The sequence below is a fragment of the Haemaphysalis longicornis genome, unplaced genomic scaffold (genome assembly GCF_048455015.1).
Source record: "Haemaphysalis longicornis isolate Haplotype H1 unplaced genomic scaffold, Haemaphysalis longicornis Haplotype H1 scaffold_10, whole genome shotgun sequence".
NCBI lineage: Eukaryota > Metazoa > Arthropoda > Arachnida > Ixodida > Ixodidae > Haemaphysalis > Haemaphysalis longicornis.
This window is the reverse complement of record NW_027526204.1, coordinates 41,656,075-41,668,581: the sequence shown is the minus strand read 5'-3', so window position 1 is coordinate 41,668,581 and position 12,507 is coordinate 41,656,075. Positions and strand designations below refer to the sequence as shown.

At 44.4% G+C, this 12,507-nt stretch overlaps 1 protein-coding gene across 1 annotated transcript in view; it reads left to right on the top strand.

Annotated features, from left to right (window-relative positions):
* Nucleotides 1-8,896, top strand: part of LOC144158406 (N-fatty-acyl-amino acid synthase/hydrolase PM20D1-like) — a 48,491-nt gene extending 39,595 nt beyond the window's left edge. Inside the window, exons 10-11 of the mRNA XM_077689278.1 lie at nt 2,473-2,641; nt 5,898-8,896. Of these exons, the coding sequence (XP_077545404.1) occupies nt 2,473-2,641; nt 5,898-6,124 (396 nt within the window). The 3' untranslated portion in view covers nt 6,125-8,896. The remainder of the gene's footprint in view (nt 1-2,472; nt 2,642-5,897) is intronic.
* The last annotated feature ends 3,611 nt before the right edge of the window (nt 8,897-12,507 follow it).

Here is a 12,507-nt window from a genome sequence, read left to right as displayed (position 1 = left end):
AAATACAGTTGAACCCCGCAATAACGAAACCGTGGGGGAAAGCCAAAAAATTTGCTTTTGCGGGAATTTTGTTGCCGTCAGAATGAAACATGAATGACAGGAAAATTATCGGAAAGAATTTGGTTTAGGAAGTCAGTTTTATCACTTTTCGAACCTTACCTTGCAGCAACTTCACAGCTCAGCTCTCACAGAACTAGAAGTGGTTCATTGCTAGGCGTCTTGCGGGCTTAAGAACGACCGAATCGTGTCATTTGCATCCGAAACATCCTGCGGGTTCGCCTTTTCTGCACGTTTTTCGCCCTGGTCCTCGGCACCGAGTATGTCCGAGCATGCAAGCAAAGTCCAGCTTCCTTCTTCTGTTGACAAACTTTTCCAGGCACATCGCTGTTCCAATGCTGTCCAGAAAGCTAAGTGGGCACTGCTTTGTTGATGTCCAGAAAGGCCACAGCAGCCATCACTGTTTTGTTTTGGGAACATCCGTTATAGGAGTGGCATCCGTGCTTTTTAAAATGGTAGAGCATGCTGCAGGCAGTTCCAAACTGGTCAGCACTGTCCTAAATTCTTGCACTTCGCCACTCGCTTGGGAAATAATGCCTGCTTTATCCTGTACCAATAAAAACTTCCACTTTCGGGCTAGCGGAGGTATCTTATTGGGAACAAACGTGCTAATCGACACGCACACAACGAACGCAGGCAAGCTTGCGTGCTGTTCAGCGGTAGCCGGCTAGCATAGCCATTGGCCGAGCCCAAGCCAAAGCCACGAATCACCATGTGTCGCCCCCTGATAATGTTGCTGCGAAGCTCCCTCCGTGGCCACCTGCTGCAGTCTTTTTTGTCAACAAACATGGCGGTGGCCATGCAATCGTGCTATGCCAGTTTACGCACTTTCAGTCTGAAAAAAATGCACTTGAGCACTTTTTGGACACTGTTAGCCTCAGTTGAGTAGATAAAATGCCGACCGGACGTGCAGCGAACTTCGTTAATGCGGGATTGCTTTCCAAAAACATTTCGTTACCAGGAGATATGAAATGCATGGGCTTCTATGGATGTTCACCGTGGATCTGAACTTATTTCGGTGCCACGAGAATTTTGTACTTATGTAATTTCATTATCACGGGGTTTGACTGTAAAACATCGCTCAAGCAGGATAAAACTATAATCTACACAACCTGGCGGAGAACACAATCCGACAGCTCAGCGGGAAGTAATTCTTTATTCACCATCATCATCATCAGCCTATCTACGCCCACTGCAGGGCAAAGGCCTCTCCCAATGACCTCCAATTACCCTGGTCCTGTGCTAACTGCGACCATTTTATCCCCGCAAACTTCTTGGTCTCATCTGCCTATCTATCTTTCTGCCGCCCCCTGCCACACTTGCCTTCTCTAGCGATCCACTCTGTTACCCTTAATGAGCAACGGTTATCTTGCCTTCGCATTACATGCCCTTCCCACATCAATTTCTTCTTCTTAATTTCTTCTAATATGTCCTCAACACGCGTTTCTTCCCTAACCCACTCCGCTCTCTTCTTGCAACTCGATGTTACGCCATGCATCTTCTGTTCCACTGCCCGACTAGTCATCCTCAATTTAAGTTGAACCCTCTTAGTGAGCCTCCAAGTTTATGCCCCGTAGGTGAGTACTGGGTAAGATGCAGCTGTCTTACACTTTCTTTTTCAGGGACAATGTTAGGCTGCCATTCATTATCTGCAAACGTCTGCCGTATGCACTCCACGCCACTCTTATCCTTCTCATTCTTTCTTAGCTAATTCTAATTCTTAATTCTAATTATAATTCTAATTCTTTATTAGCTACTGCTATTGCATCTGAAGGGAGGCGATTCCACTTGGATGCAGTACGTCGTATGAAAGCATGAAAAAATTAATCATGATGACAGGTGGTCACATAGATTTTGCAGCAATAACCGAGGCAAATTTATATTAAAATGGGCAGAGTACTTGTCAAACCCCAAAAAAGTAAGGCAGATATCGGCGCTCGAAGCTCTGCTAGAGAGTACTTTTGCACGCACTAGTACTATATCTGATGCCATAGTCAAACCAAGTGCAAGCAAGCGGCAAGCTGCCATTTCGGTCACACTCACTCAGTGTTCCGTTTTAGCTTGACAGCACAAGTTTGCTTGTTGGGTGCTGTTATGTTGGTAACAATCATGGGAATAGCCAGGAGGGGGTGCTTTGTTTCGGTGTTACAGTGCCCCCCCCCCAAAAAAAAAAAATTAAGTTGTGCACCCCCCTTCCCCTCACTCCTCCTTATCGCCTTTTTTCCGCCTGTGCTTTTCACAGACTTCATCCATAAATTTAAATGTAAAAACGAGAATAAGCTAATAAAATGAACATAAGATATTGCTTGGGCACAGGCTATCTTTTTTAAATTTCTTTACCGGCGGGGTTTAACGTTGAAAGCCTCGTCGGAATCTGCCACCCCTCCCTTCCCTCTCTCCCTCTCTTCCCGCCAGGTGTTGGCCCGAGACCGTGAGCTGCTGGGGGGCCGGCCCAACGTGACCCTGGAGGTGATCCGCTCCATGGAGGCCCACCCGGTCTCACCGCACAGTCACCAGGACCTGGGGTTCAATGCCATTGCCTGCTCAGTCCGCAGGATCTTCCCCGACGCGCTGCCCGTGCCCGGTCCGTTCCCCACAGCCCTTCTTTTTAAAGGGTCATGAAGGCAACGTACAAGCTTACTTCACTAAAAGGCTGCTTTGGCCTGATAACAGCGACACCAATTCTGTCGGAAACTTCATGCAAATGCAGTGAAGCCTCATTACAAGGGACCCGCCGCGGTGGCTCAGTGGCTAAGGCGTTGCGCTGCTGAGCACGAGGTCGCGGGTTCGATTCCCGGCCGCGGCGGCCGCTTTTCTGATGGAGGCGAAAAGCAAAAACGCCCGTGTGTGCGAGATTTCGGCGCATGATAAAGATCCCCAGGTGGTCAAAATTAACCCGGAGCCCTCCACTACGGCGCGCCTCATCGCCTGCGTTGCGTCGGCGCGTTAAACCCCACAATCAATCAATCAGTCATTACAAGGGACACTCAAGGGACCCAGAAAACGTGTCTCTTGTAACCAAGGTCTCTGTGTAACTTGACGAACATAGAAAGACCAACCAAACGACGTTCATTCAAATGTCTCTCACAACCAAGTGTCTCTTGGGACACAGTGTCTCTTGTAATGAGGTTTTAGGGTTGTCCAGATACCAGGCAAAACAGGCGAAGCAGTAGCGTCCACTCACCAGCCCCTTTCCAGCAATTTCTCTATGACGTCGTAGGGTAATGTTCATGCGATTGGTACGGCCAGCCTAAGCCCACCGCCAAAAAAAATGGCTGGACTGTTGTAGTGGGGCCTCTGTTTCCGTTTCATCACATCAGTGCTGCTATTACACTGAGAACTACGTTTTTAGTGCTGTTGTAATGCAGAATTTGAAAGTTCCTCAATATTTCTTGAGCTTTTTCAGTTAAAAAAAAAAGTGCATTTCGTGGCTAAAATGGAGCTTAGGGAGTTACCAAGGGCTTGTTTTTTCTAGTTGAATGAGGTTGTATTTTGTGTGCATGGCTCCTTTGAGGCGAAAGCCTTATACGGCTAATGTCGCAAAAAGCCACCATCCGGCGTAGGTGTTTTGAACAGAACAACGGCTCCTAACAGAACAACGGCGCCGCTTTCACGCGGCAGTAGCAAGAGGGTATCACCTATGATTTGAAAGTTCGATTTGGCTTCGAATCAAACAGCACTATACTTGAAAATTTCAAATAAATTTGCGAGTATTTCTGAGTTTCAAAACATCTACTATGTTCTCCGCTTGCAGTGACGATCTTTCGCGCACTGCTTCGGTGACGTGCAGCCGAACGTCAAGAGCGATGCATTTTCGGGGGTCCTCTTTGGCCTTGGGCCAAGTCCAGCCTCGTGTTTCCTCTCATAGAGGAAGACAAAATTTGACCCTAATGAAAAGAAAAGAAACCTCGCAGGTTTAAAAAAAAAACTTCAGCTGACCGGAGTTCATGTTAGTACACAGCGGAGCTTTCTTATCGAAAGGGTGTTGGGTAGGCCAGCTGGAGCGCAACCAGGTTATCAGGATGCAAAGAAAAAGTCTTTCTTTCTCTATGCTTCCCTTTATTTTAGTGGCGTATGCCGTGGTGTACGTTTACTGATGCGTGTTATTATGTGAGCTTGATTTATTGTCAGCTTGCTGCATGTTAAACTGGCCCACTCAATGCCAGCAAAGAAGCAGCATTACTTGCTGCTGAACTGATGACGTTTCACAACGGTGGGAATCCACTATTTCTCATACGTGTCTTTTTTCGCAAAACACTTGCAGACAAGGCAGAAGTGGAATTCAGCCTTGCCAGGTCTTTAGTGCGTTGTGTGAAAGGCCATAGCTGCCCACTTTCTGTTTGACAGGATTCACTGGAGAAACGGGGAATTTTCAAAAACTGTAGCTCATATACTATTCCATGTAGTTTAATGTGGTTTGGAGTTAGTTTGTATCTTATCTGTGACAAAGGAAATGTTCTATACCTGTACATAGTTCCAGCAAGAAACTTGTCCTTTGCATTTTTAGGTTGTGCACCCACTTTTTTTTTTTTTTCACAAATCAGTACTAGGGTACCTGAAAACAATAAAAAACAGCCTTCGAGCTCTGGTGCACAAAACCATCAGAATTTATCGGCAGAGCTGGGGCTGGTTTTACTGACCGAGTCCACAAGAATGCCTCGTTTTTTATCAAACGTTAAGTTTATCACAAATTGCATAAAAGAGTCATCCAACTGATTTCTGTGGATTGCACGCTCTCTTAGGGATCCTAAATAAAAAGGCATCACTTGAAACACCTTGAACCGAAATTGTTCTCCTGATAGGGCCCGGGAACATTTGAAAGCGGAATTTTTAGACCTGCCAGCAGTGACATTGAGCCGTGAGAGTGAGCCGTGCTGTAACATACTTCTGACCGTGTGTGAGGTGGAAAGAGGTATATTTGAAAACTTGTGCCCAGATAAGCAGCAATAAAGTGCAGTCTTTCCAATTCCTTTTTGGATCGCACCATTGAAATCGACGGAGCTGTGTTTTCAAATGAATGGTAGTGTCACATTCAGACACCACGTGGTGCCACCATTCAGGTTTCAGAAAGTTTAGTGCTAAATGAAAATTATTTCCGCCAGTTTATTTAGGAATTTCTTGTAGTTACCCCACTGTATAAAACACTGGCTTTTGTAAGAGCTAGAGGACATGAACTTCGCAAAAAGCAGTTGGTTGTCCCTCTAAAATTAGGGAAATATTGGACGAGAGAGCTTAAAGGAGCACTGACACGAAAATTTTATGTTACACTTTTATTGCTTTTAAAGTTTTATCGATGCTTAATGGTCTGGCCAACCTGAAACAGCACTTCGAATACTTCAGCACGCGAGAGTTAATTACATTGAACGGCCTGAAAATCGTTTGTTTCAAATTCCCGCGCTTTCATCCCGAACGGCGCATATGACAGACTCCCTGCCTGACCTCACCGCTTTGTGCGGAAGTCACCGGCACCCGCTTGAGATGGTGTTGCGCCCGCTCGCCGCTCGTGGGGCCACTCGCGTGAAGTGACGTCACGAGTTTTTGACGAGCGCTGTCGCGTCACTTCTTTTTCCTCTCCTGGAGTGATGTCACGCTGATGTCCATTTGCTGAGTACCGCTCCGCGCGCTGCTCTGTCGGCGCGATAAATGAGATCCACTTGAACTAAGTTCTTCGCGTCGCAGGCCGCTCATATTTCAGCCAGGGTATTCTGTTGAGTGAAGGAAGCGAACTGTGCAATAATATTAACGCCAAAAATTGGTGTCAGTGCTCCTTTAAGGAAATGTCTGTCTCAGCTATCGTAGCCCTTTGTTTTTGTACTCAAAAAGCGTCGTTTCCCGTGCAGCCCTGTCGATCGGCAACACCGACACGCGCCACTACCTGGACCTGACGCGCAACGTGTACCGCTTCTCCCCGACGCTGCTCACACCGCAGGAGGCCTTTCGACGCTTCCACGGCGACAACGAGCGCATCTCGGTGGAGAACTACGAGCAGCTCGTCAACTTCTACCGGCTGGTCATGCGCTCCGCCGACCGCTGCGTCAACGCCGCCAAGTCGCGAGACGAGCTTTAGCAGGAAGCAGGAGGCTGTCTAAAGGCCATCTCAACCATTAACTTTCTGTACACTACTGGTACTGTACCGCAGTGGTAGTGTGCAGTACCGGTAATGCACTGTACAATCAGTGTGCAGTATCAGTAATATGCACAACCGGTATTGTATGTTACCGATAGTATACACTACCAGTAATGCACTGTACAATCAGTGTGCAGTATCAGTAATGTGCAGTACCATTACTCTATGTTACTGGTAGTGGACTGTATGTTACCGGTAGTGGGCACAACCGTTAACATACAGTACTGGTAGTGTACATTACTGATACTGCATTACCGGTACTGTACTGTACACTATTGTGCTGTATTGCATTGTACTGTACTATACAGTACAGTACAATTGTATTGTACTATATCGTACTGTACTGTATTATACTGTACTGCACACTACCGGTGCAGTACAGTATCAGTGGTGTATGCTGTCAATACGGTACACTACTGGTATTGTGCATTACCAGTACTGCACTCTAGAGGTACTGTACACTACCGGCATGTTGTACAAACAGTATTGTTGTGGGGTACGGATAGGCTGCGCCGGTCTTAGATGGAAAGGATGATGGTGTGTTGGAGATAAAGCTACATGTTTGCCTTAAATTCGGAAACAGTACATGAGTGGACTTGGAGGCTAGAGGTTGCCATCCCATCCGTCCAGAGGGGCAGAATATGTATGTGCCTCAATCGACATCGAAAGTTGGGCGAGTTGGTAAATCATCTTGAACGCTTGTGTTGTACATCCCTCCGTCTTTCGTCCTGTTGTTTTGCGCGCTGTGTGTGTTTCGTTCAATCTACATGCTGTGGAAAGTGCTTACTGGCCACAGATGTGTGTGAGAACTAGCGTTTGTGTTACACTGGTTGGCTTACATACATTAACTGCTCAAGGTAGGCTTAGACTTATTTGGTCACACGTGCAGAGTTACCACTGAAGCTGTCTTTAGCCATTTTCATCTCCCTAAAATTGGTGAGAAAAATGGAACGGCTTATCGCAGTTCGAACCAATCGAGGAACCCGTTGTAGTTTAAATTTACTCTCTTACAGTCCCCTGCTGTGAAACGAAGCCTCAGAAAAAAAAAGATTCTCTGCCTTGTAATGCCTTCAGAGGCTGCCGCAAGGGAAAGTGTTAATTTTACCAGAGTACCTGAGTCACAAATGCCTTTTTTTTTTCCTAGTAAAAACCTGGCGAGGCCACATAACACAACAGTTCATCAATTATGTCACAATGCCTCAAGAATCTTAACATCATAGAACCTGAACGATGTGATGTATGATACAGTGTTGTCTTCATCAATATTCCTGTAAATGTCTCCGTTTGGGCTGACACATTCACGCCTACTTTGGCGGATGGTCACAGTTTGTTTGCGTTTTCCTCTCATTATTTCTGATTGCAGTGTTACAAGCACTGGCAATAATTGACGTTGGGCTTTTGGGCTCAGTGTTTGTGACTGTTGTGACCCAAGATGCCGCATTTATCTGTTCCAAGATTGGGACGAGTGACAAAAAGCATGAATGTGGGAAATGCCTATGTAAAAACCTTTGGGAAAAGGGTGACATTTCTGTATTCTTTTTTGCTTTTCTCTTTTTATTTCCAGGGGCGGGGGCAGCATGGGAGATTTTTAGGGGTGGGATGAGATGGTAACGCAGGCTGCCTCTCTTGCGTGTTATGAGAAGTTGCAGTGGTTTAAAATATGCATTACATGTCAATAAGGTAGCGGACCTTGATTGCCAGGTTTGGGGGTTGGAATGTAGGAATTTTTTTGTCGCACTCCTTTTTAGGGGAACAGTCATTGCAGAAATTGTGTGAAGCTTTTTCTTCGTACGAAATTGCAACTTTTAAAAGTGACCACATCAGTGATCATTTCTACTGGGATAGAAAGATAGTTTATTGTATATTTGTTTGCCTACAGTGCTCGCGGAAAAAAAAAAAAGGCATTTGGAAAAGAATGTCACGCACAACATTCTTCACACACTTAAATTACATTTTTTCCCACCGAGGATTTCAAGATTTTTTAGTCTGCAGCATTTTAGGCCTAAAAAGTACTGAGGCAGAGTACTCCTTTTGGAAAAAGTACGGGTGACTAGTGTTTAAAAAGAAAGAAGTGCAGCACAATAAATTGCAAGGATATTAGCTGAGCTAGGCTCGAAACTTGTGGCTAGTACTTGTAAAATTGAAAGTGTACGTGAAAGTCAGCGATACATGCATGGAGGCAGAGGCAGCAAGAATCTATTCAGGTTGTTGCCATAGGCATCCGAGGGGATAGTGCAATGCTTTGTTGCCCCTTCACTTAACAGTGGGCACTCGGCTCTAGTGTTCTAACGCCGGCTCATAAGTTATAAAGAGCTATGTTTTTGTCTTTTTTTTCTTGAAGTACCTTTTTTTTAACAAAATGGCTAAACAAAAGGCTAAAATTTTTGTACCTCACTCGCATTAGGTACTTTATAGCTCTGTCGAGCATTTTACAGAGGCCACATTTAAATACATATAGGTAGATTTTGTTGCATATCGCACTGTATACTGTGTATTTACAACAGCCCAAATGCAAATGAAGAAATGTGCAATCGCTTTTATCTTTTGATTCTCTGTTAGTGCGCCCAAGTCGGAGTGCAAGTGTAATTTTTATGTGACAAGACTGTAACCGTTGAAGCAGAGGCTCAGTCACTATTCTTAAGGGGGGAGGCTGGTCTTAGACAAAACTTTTTTATTTTTCAAGCTATTGAGATGAAAACTTCCAAACAGATGTATTTCAGATTTCAAATATCAATTTAGATTTTGGATATCACAAGTAGTTCTAATTTCTTACAGATTTCATTGTTAAAAGCCTATCCCCAATTTAAAAAAAAATCTGCTTTAATGATGCTTCTAAACTGCACTTCATTGCATTGCGTAGCAACCAGAGAGTGCAATAAAAGTATTCCCATGCTTGTAGCCTTCCTACAACCAATTGTATGAGGGTTCAAACTTCGTTGTTTGAACAAACTTCGTTGTATGAGGGTTCAAACTTTGTAGTTTGAACCCTCATACAATTGGTTGTAGGAAGGCTAGAAGCATGGGAATACTTTTATTGCACTCCCTGGTTGCTAAGCAATGCAATGAAGTGCAGTTTAGAAGCATCATTAAAGCAGATTTTTTTTTAAATTGGGGATAGGCTTTTAACAATGAAATCTGTAAGAAATTAGAACTACTTGTGATATCCAAAATCTAAATTGATATTTGAAATCTGAAATACATCTGTTTGGAAGTTTTCATCTCAATAGCTTGAAAAATAAAAAAGTTTGTCTAAGACCAGCCTCCCCCCCTTAAGATGCTCCATCTCAAATGTGTCCGAGAGTGATCTTGCTTATCTCCCATCTTATTCTAATACTAACGTGTGACTGACCTACTGAGTGAAGCATGTCCTACACCATTCCAAAAGAGCCTTGTATGACTCTAGTGCGTGCAATAATACCCATAGCCATACTAGGCTGCAGTGAGTTTGTGTGGTGATGAGTGAGTCTATGATTTTATATGTTTTCTTGTTAACAAAATTCCTTCGTTCCATGTGCCAAAAGACATCCATAGTGCAGTGGTAGGTGCAGTCATTTTCAGAATTTTTAGGCCTCACCAAAGGTTTCTAGGCCACAAAAGGAATTAACAAAAGCTTAACGCCTTTGAGCAAATTTTTTTATGACAGCAAGAAAGAATGGTGTTTCCTTTAGCTTTCTGACATAAGACATTTCAGCCTCGGTCGAGAGGTAAGCTTGTACTTTGAATTTTTTTGTGGCCACTTTTTGCATGCCATTGAAAATTTTGACAAGGACTGTACATGGGTACAGCGGTGAGTGTGATTATGACAAACACCGGTGCTATCAAAACAGCCTACCGCCATCCTTGCAAAGCATCGTGCAGTGCGTTTTGAGCAGTGCTGTGATTGCACCATGCACATTGCGTCTTCAGAGCGTCTTTGTGATGTCTGCTAACTACATCGCTTGTGGTGCCAGAGTTTTCAACCGGTGTATGAATGTGCAGAAACTGGAAGCGGCGAGAAAATGTTGCTTGGTGAGCGGTAATCCGTACACTAGCTCCGGTGGAATGTAAGGAGTTTGTGACAGCACCGTAATGAGCCAGCTTTCTGTAGCCAGGCTTCTATCAAAAAGGTCAGGCAGATTGTAAGAGCAGTTTAGTTTGGTTAAGTATGAGCAAAAGGGCTTTTGAATACACACAGAAGCTTTTATCATGCGCTTCAGGGTTTCCAATGCATACTTGGAGGGGACGTAAGACAGTGATTGTTTGTTCTCAGTCATGTGTCATTTCTTCATTCACAGCAGACTACTTTCATACTGGTTGGTAGCAACTCGAACAAATGCCTTATTGCCTCTGAGAGGTTCCTATTCATCTCTGATTTCTGTCACAGATACATAGTCTATGCTCCTTGAATGGCAGTGTAGTAGGCACAGACACGAGGAAATGATGATGACAAGACGACGCTGTACTCGCAACTAATTTTATTGAAACCACAACACAAGCGTAAGTACTACGGCCAAACTCGCGTGCTTCAAATCGGGACACACAGCTAGATTATCAGTAGCTCATCATTAACACACAGACCGATCCAAAAACGAGAATTCATTTTTCATGCAGTGTTATCAACGACTCGCTAATGCACAAATCGCCGCTTTTTCTTGTATGTAATGCCTGAATGGTTTCCCTAGTGAGCTGATTGCCGTGAACTGAAAGGATGGCGGTATCATGAAGAGATGAAAAGCTCTTGTCTTCAGAGCAATGCCTAGAAACATGTGAATATGTCTTGTGTTTGAGCGAGTTTTTGTGTTGTAATAATCTTGCGTTTATGCACCGACTGTTTTGCCCAATGGGTTCGTCCAAATGTGGCCGGCCGTTTTGGCGTAAAGGTTGTTTTTTGAGCCCCAATGAGGTTGGTAAAATATGTGGTCATATAGAACGAAAAGCGGCACAATGTGATCTTGGGAGTTCAAAAGAAAAGCTGTACTGTTAAGCACAGGTCCCCATTTGCCAAGTACCCACTGGGGTCGCTCAGTGGCTAAGGCGTTGCGCTGCTGAGCACGAGGTTGCGGGTTCAATTCCCGGCCGCGGCGGCCGCTTTTCTGATGGAGGCGAAAAGCAAAAACGCCCGTGTGTACGAGATTTCGGCGCACGATAAAGATCCCCAGGTGGTCAAAATTAATCCGGAGCCCTCCACTACGGCGCGCCTCACCGCCTGCGTTGTGTCGGCACGTTAAACCCTACAATCAATCAATCAGCCATTTGTCAATTGTAAAACGGGCTATATATCAAATTCCTTTTGATTGTGGATACGCGTACTATATCAGACAAACCGGTCAATTGACGAATGATTGTCAGGCACTCAGTTTTTACACAAGCGAAATCACTTTTGTGATTGCCACTGAAATGGAAGGAATGCATATGCACAGTGTTTATCATACATATCATACATACATGGAGCAGTGGAAGGGAGCTCAAGCACAATTACCTTGATCCATGTTGTGGCAGAAAACGTTGTAATGTTTCAGCATTGCGGTACCTTGCATTCAAACCTCAAAAAAAATTATTGGCAGACAACATGAAACACAACAAGGGCTTCGATTGCATGATGCAGACTCTGAAAGCGTAGTGCCACTCAACATGCACTGCGCACGTGCGATGCTTTGCAAAACCCGCAACGGGCTGCTTTAAAACTATCAGCGGCCATGCAATCCTGTGTTCACCATAAGCACTCTCACCACTGTACATCTGCATGCTTTGAATACTCTTTCTGGCAAAAAGTTTGGTTTGTGCGCTGGCCATGCGGGTAGCTCAGACATTTTGTGTTTTCAGAGTTGAAGCGATTCCATTTCAGAGGGGGATTAGTAATGCTCGTTAAGGGTACATTTCAAATGGCGATAAACCGTGGCCAGCCACATTCTCTTTTGGTTTCCTATTGCAGTAATGTGTATAAATAAGGCCTGGTGCGTTTTGCATAAATGGAGTTGCTATTGCAACAATGCCCACTTAATAGTTTCACATTTCTGTTCATTTTTTTTTACAAGCTGCAAACTTTCTTTCCTTGTTCCCCCCTGAAATTCTGAGTGCCTGATTTACGAGAAATTTATGTCTTCCTTTCCTTCATATTTTGTTGCCGCGTGAAACATGTGAGTTTCCAAACTTCCGAAAGAATTGTGGACTACATAACCAGTATTTTATGTCGAAAAAAAAAGGAATTCTCGCAACGGTGCACATAACTCAATAGTCCCTCAAACAGAATGGGCAAACACATAGAAGCACTTTCGATTCAACCATTAACATTTATTAATAACAGCAAGAACTTTTATCCGAGTACTAGTCCACAATTGCCACTT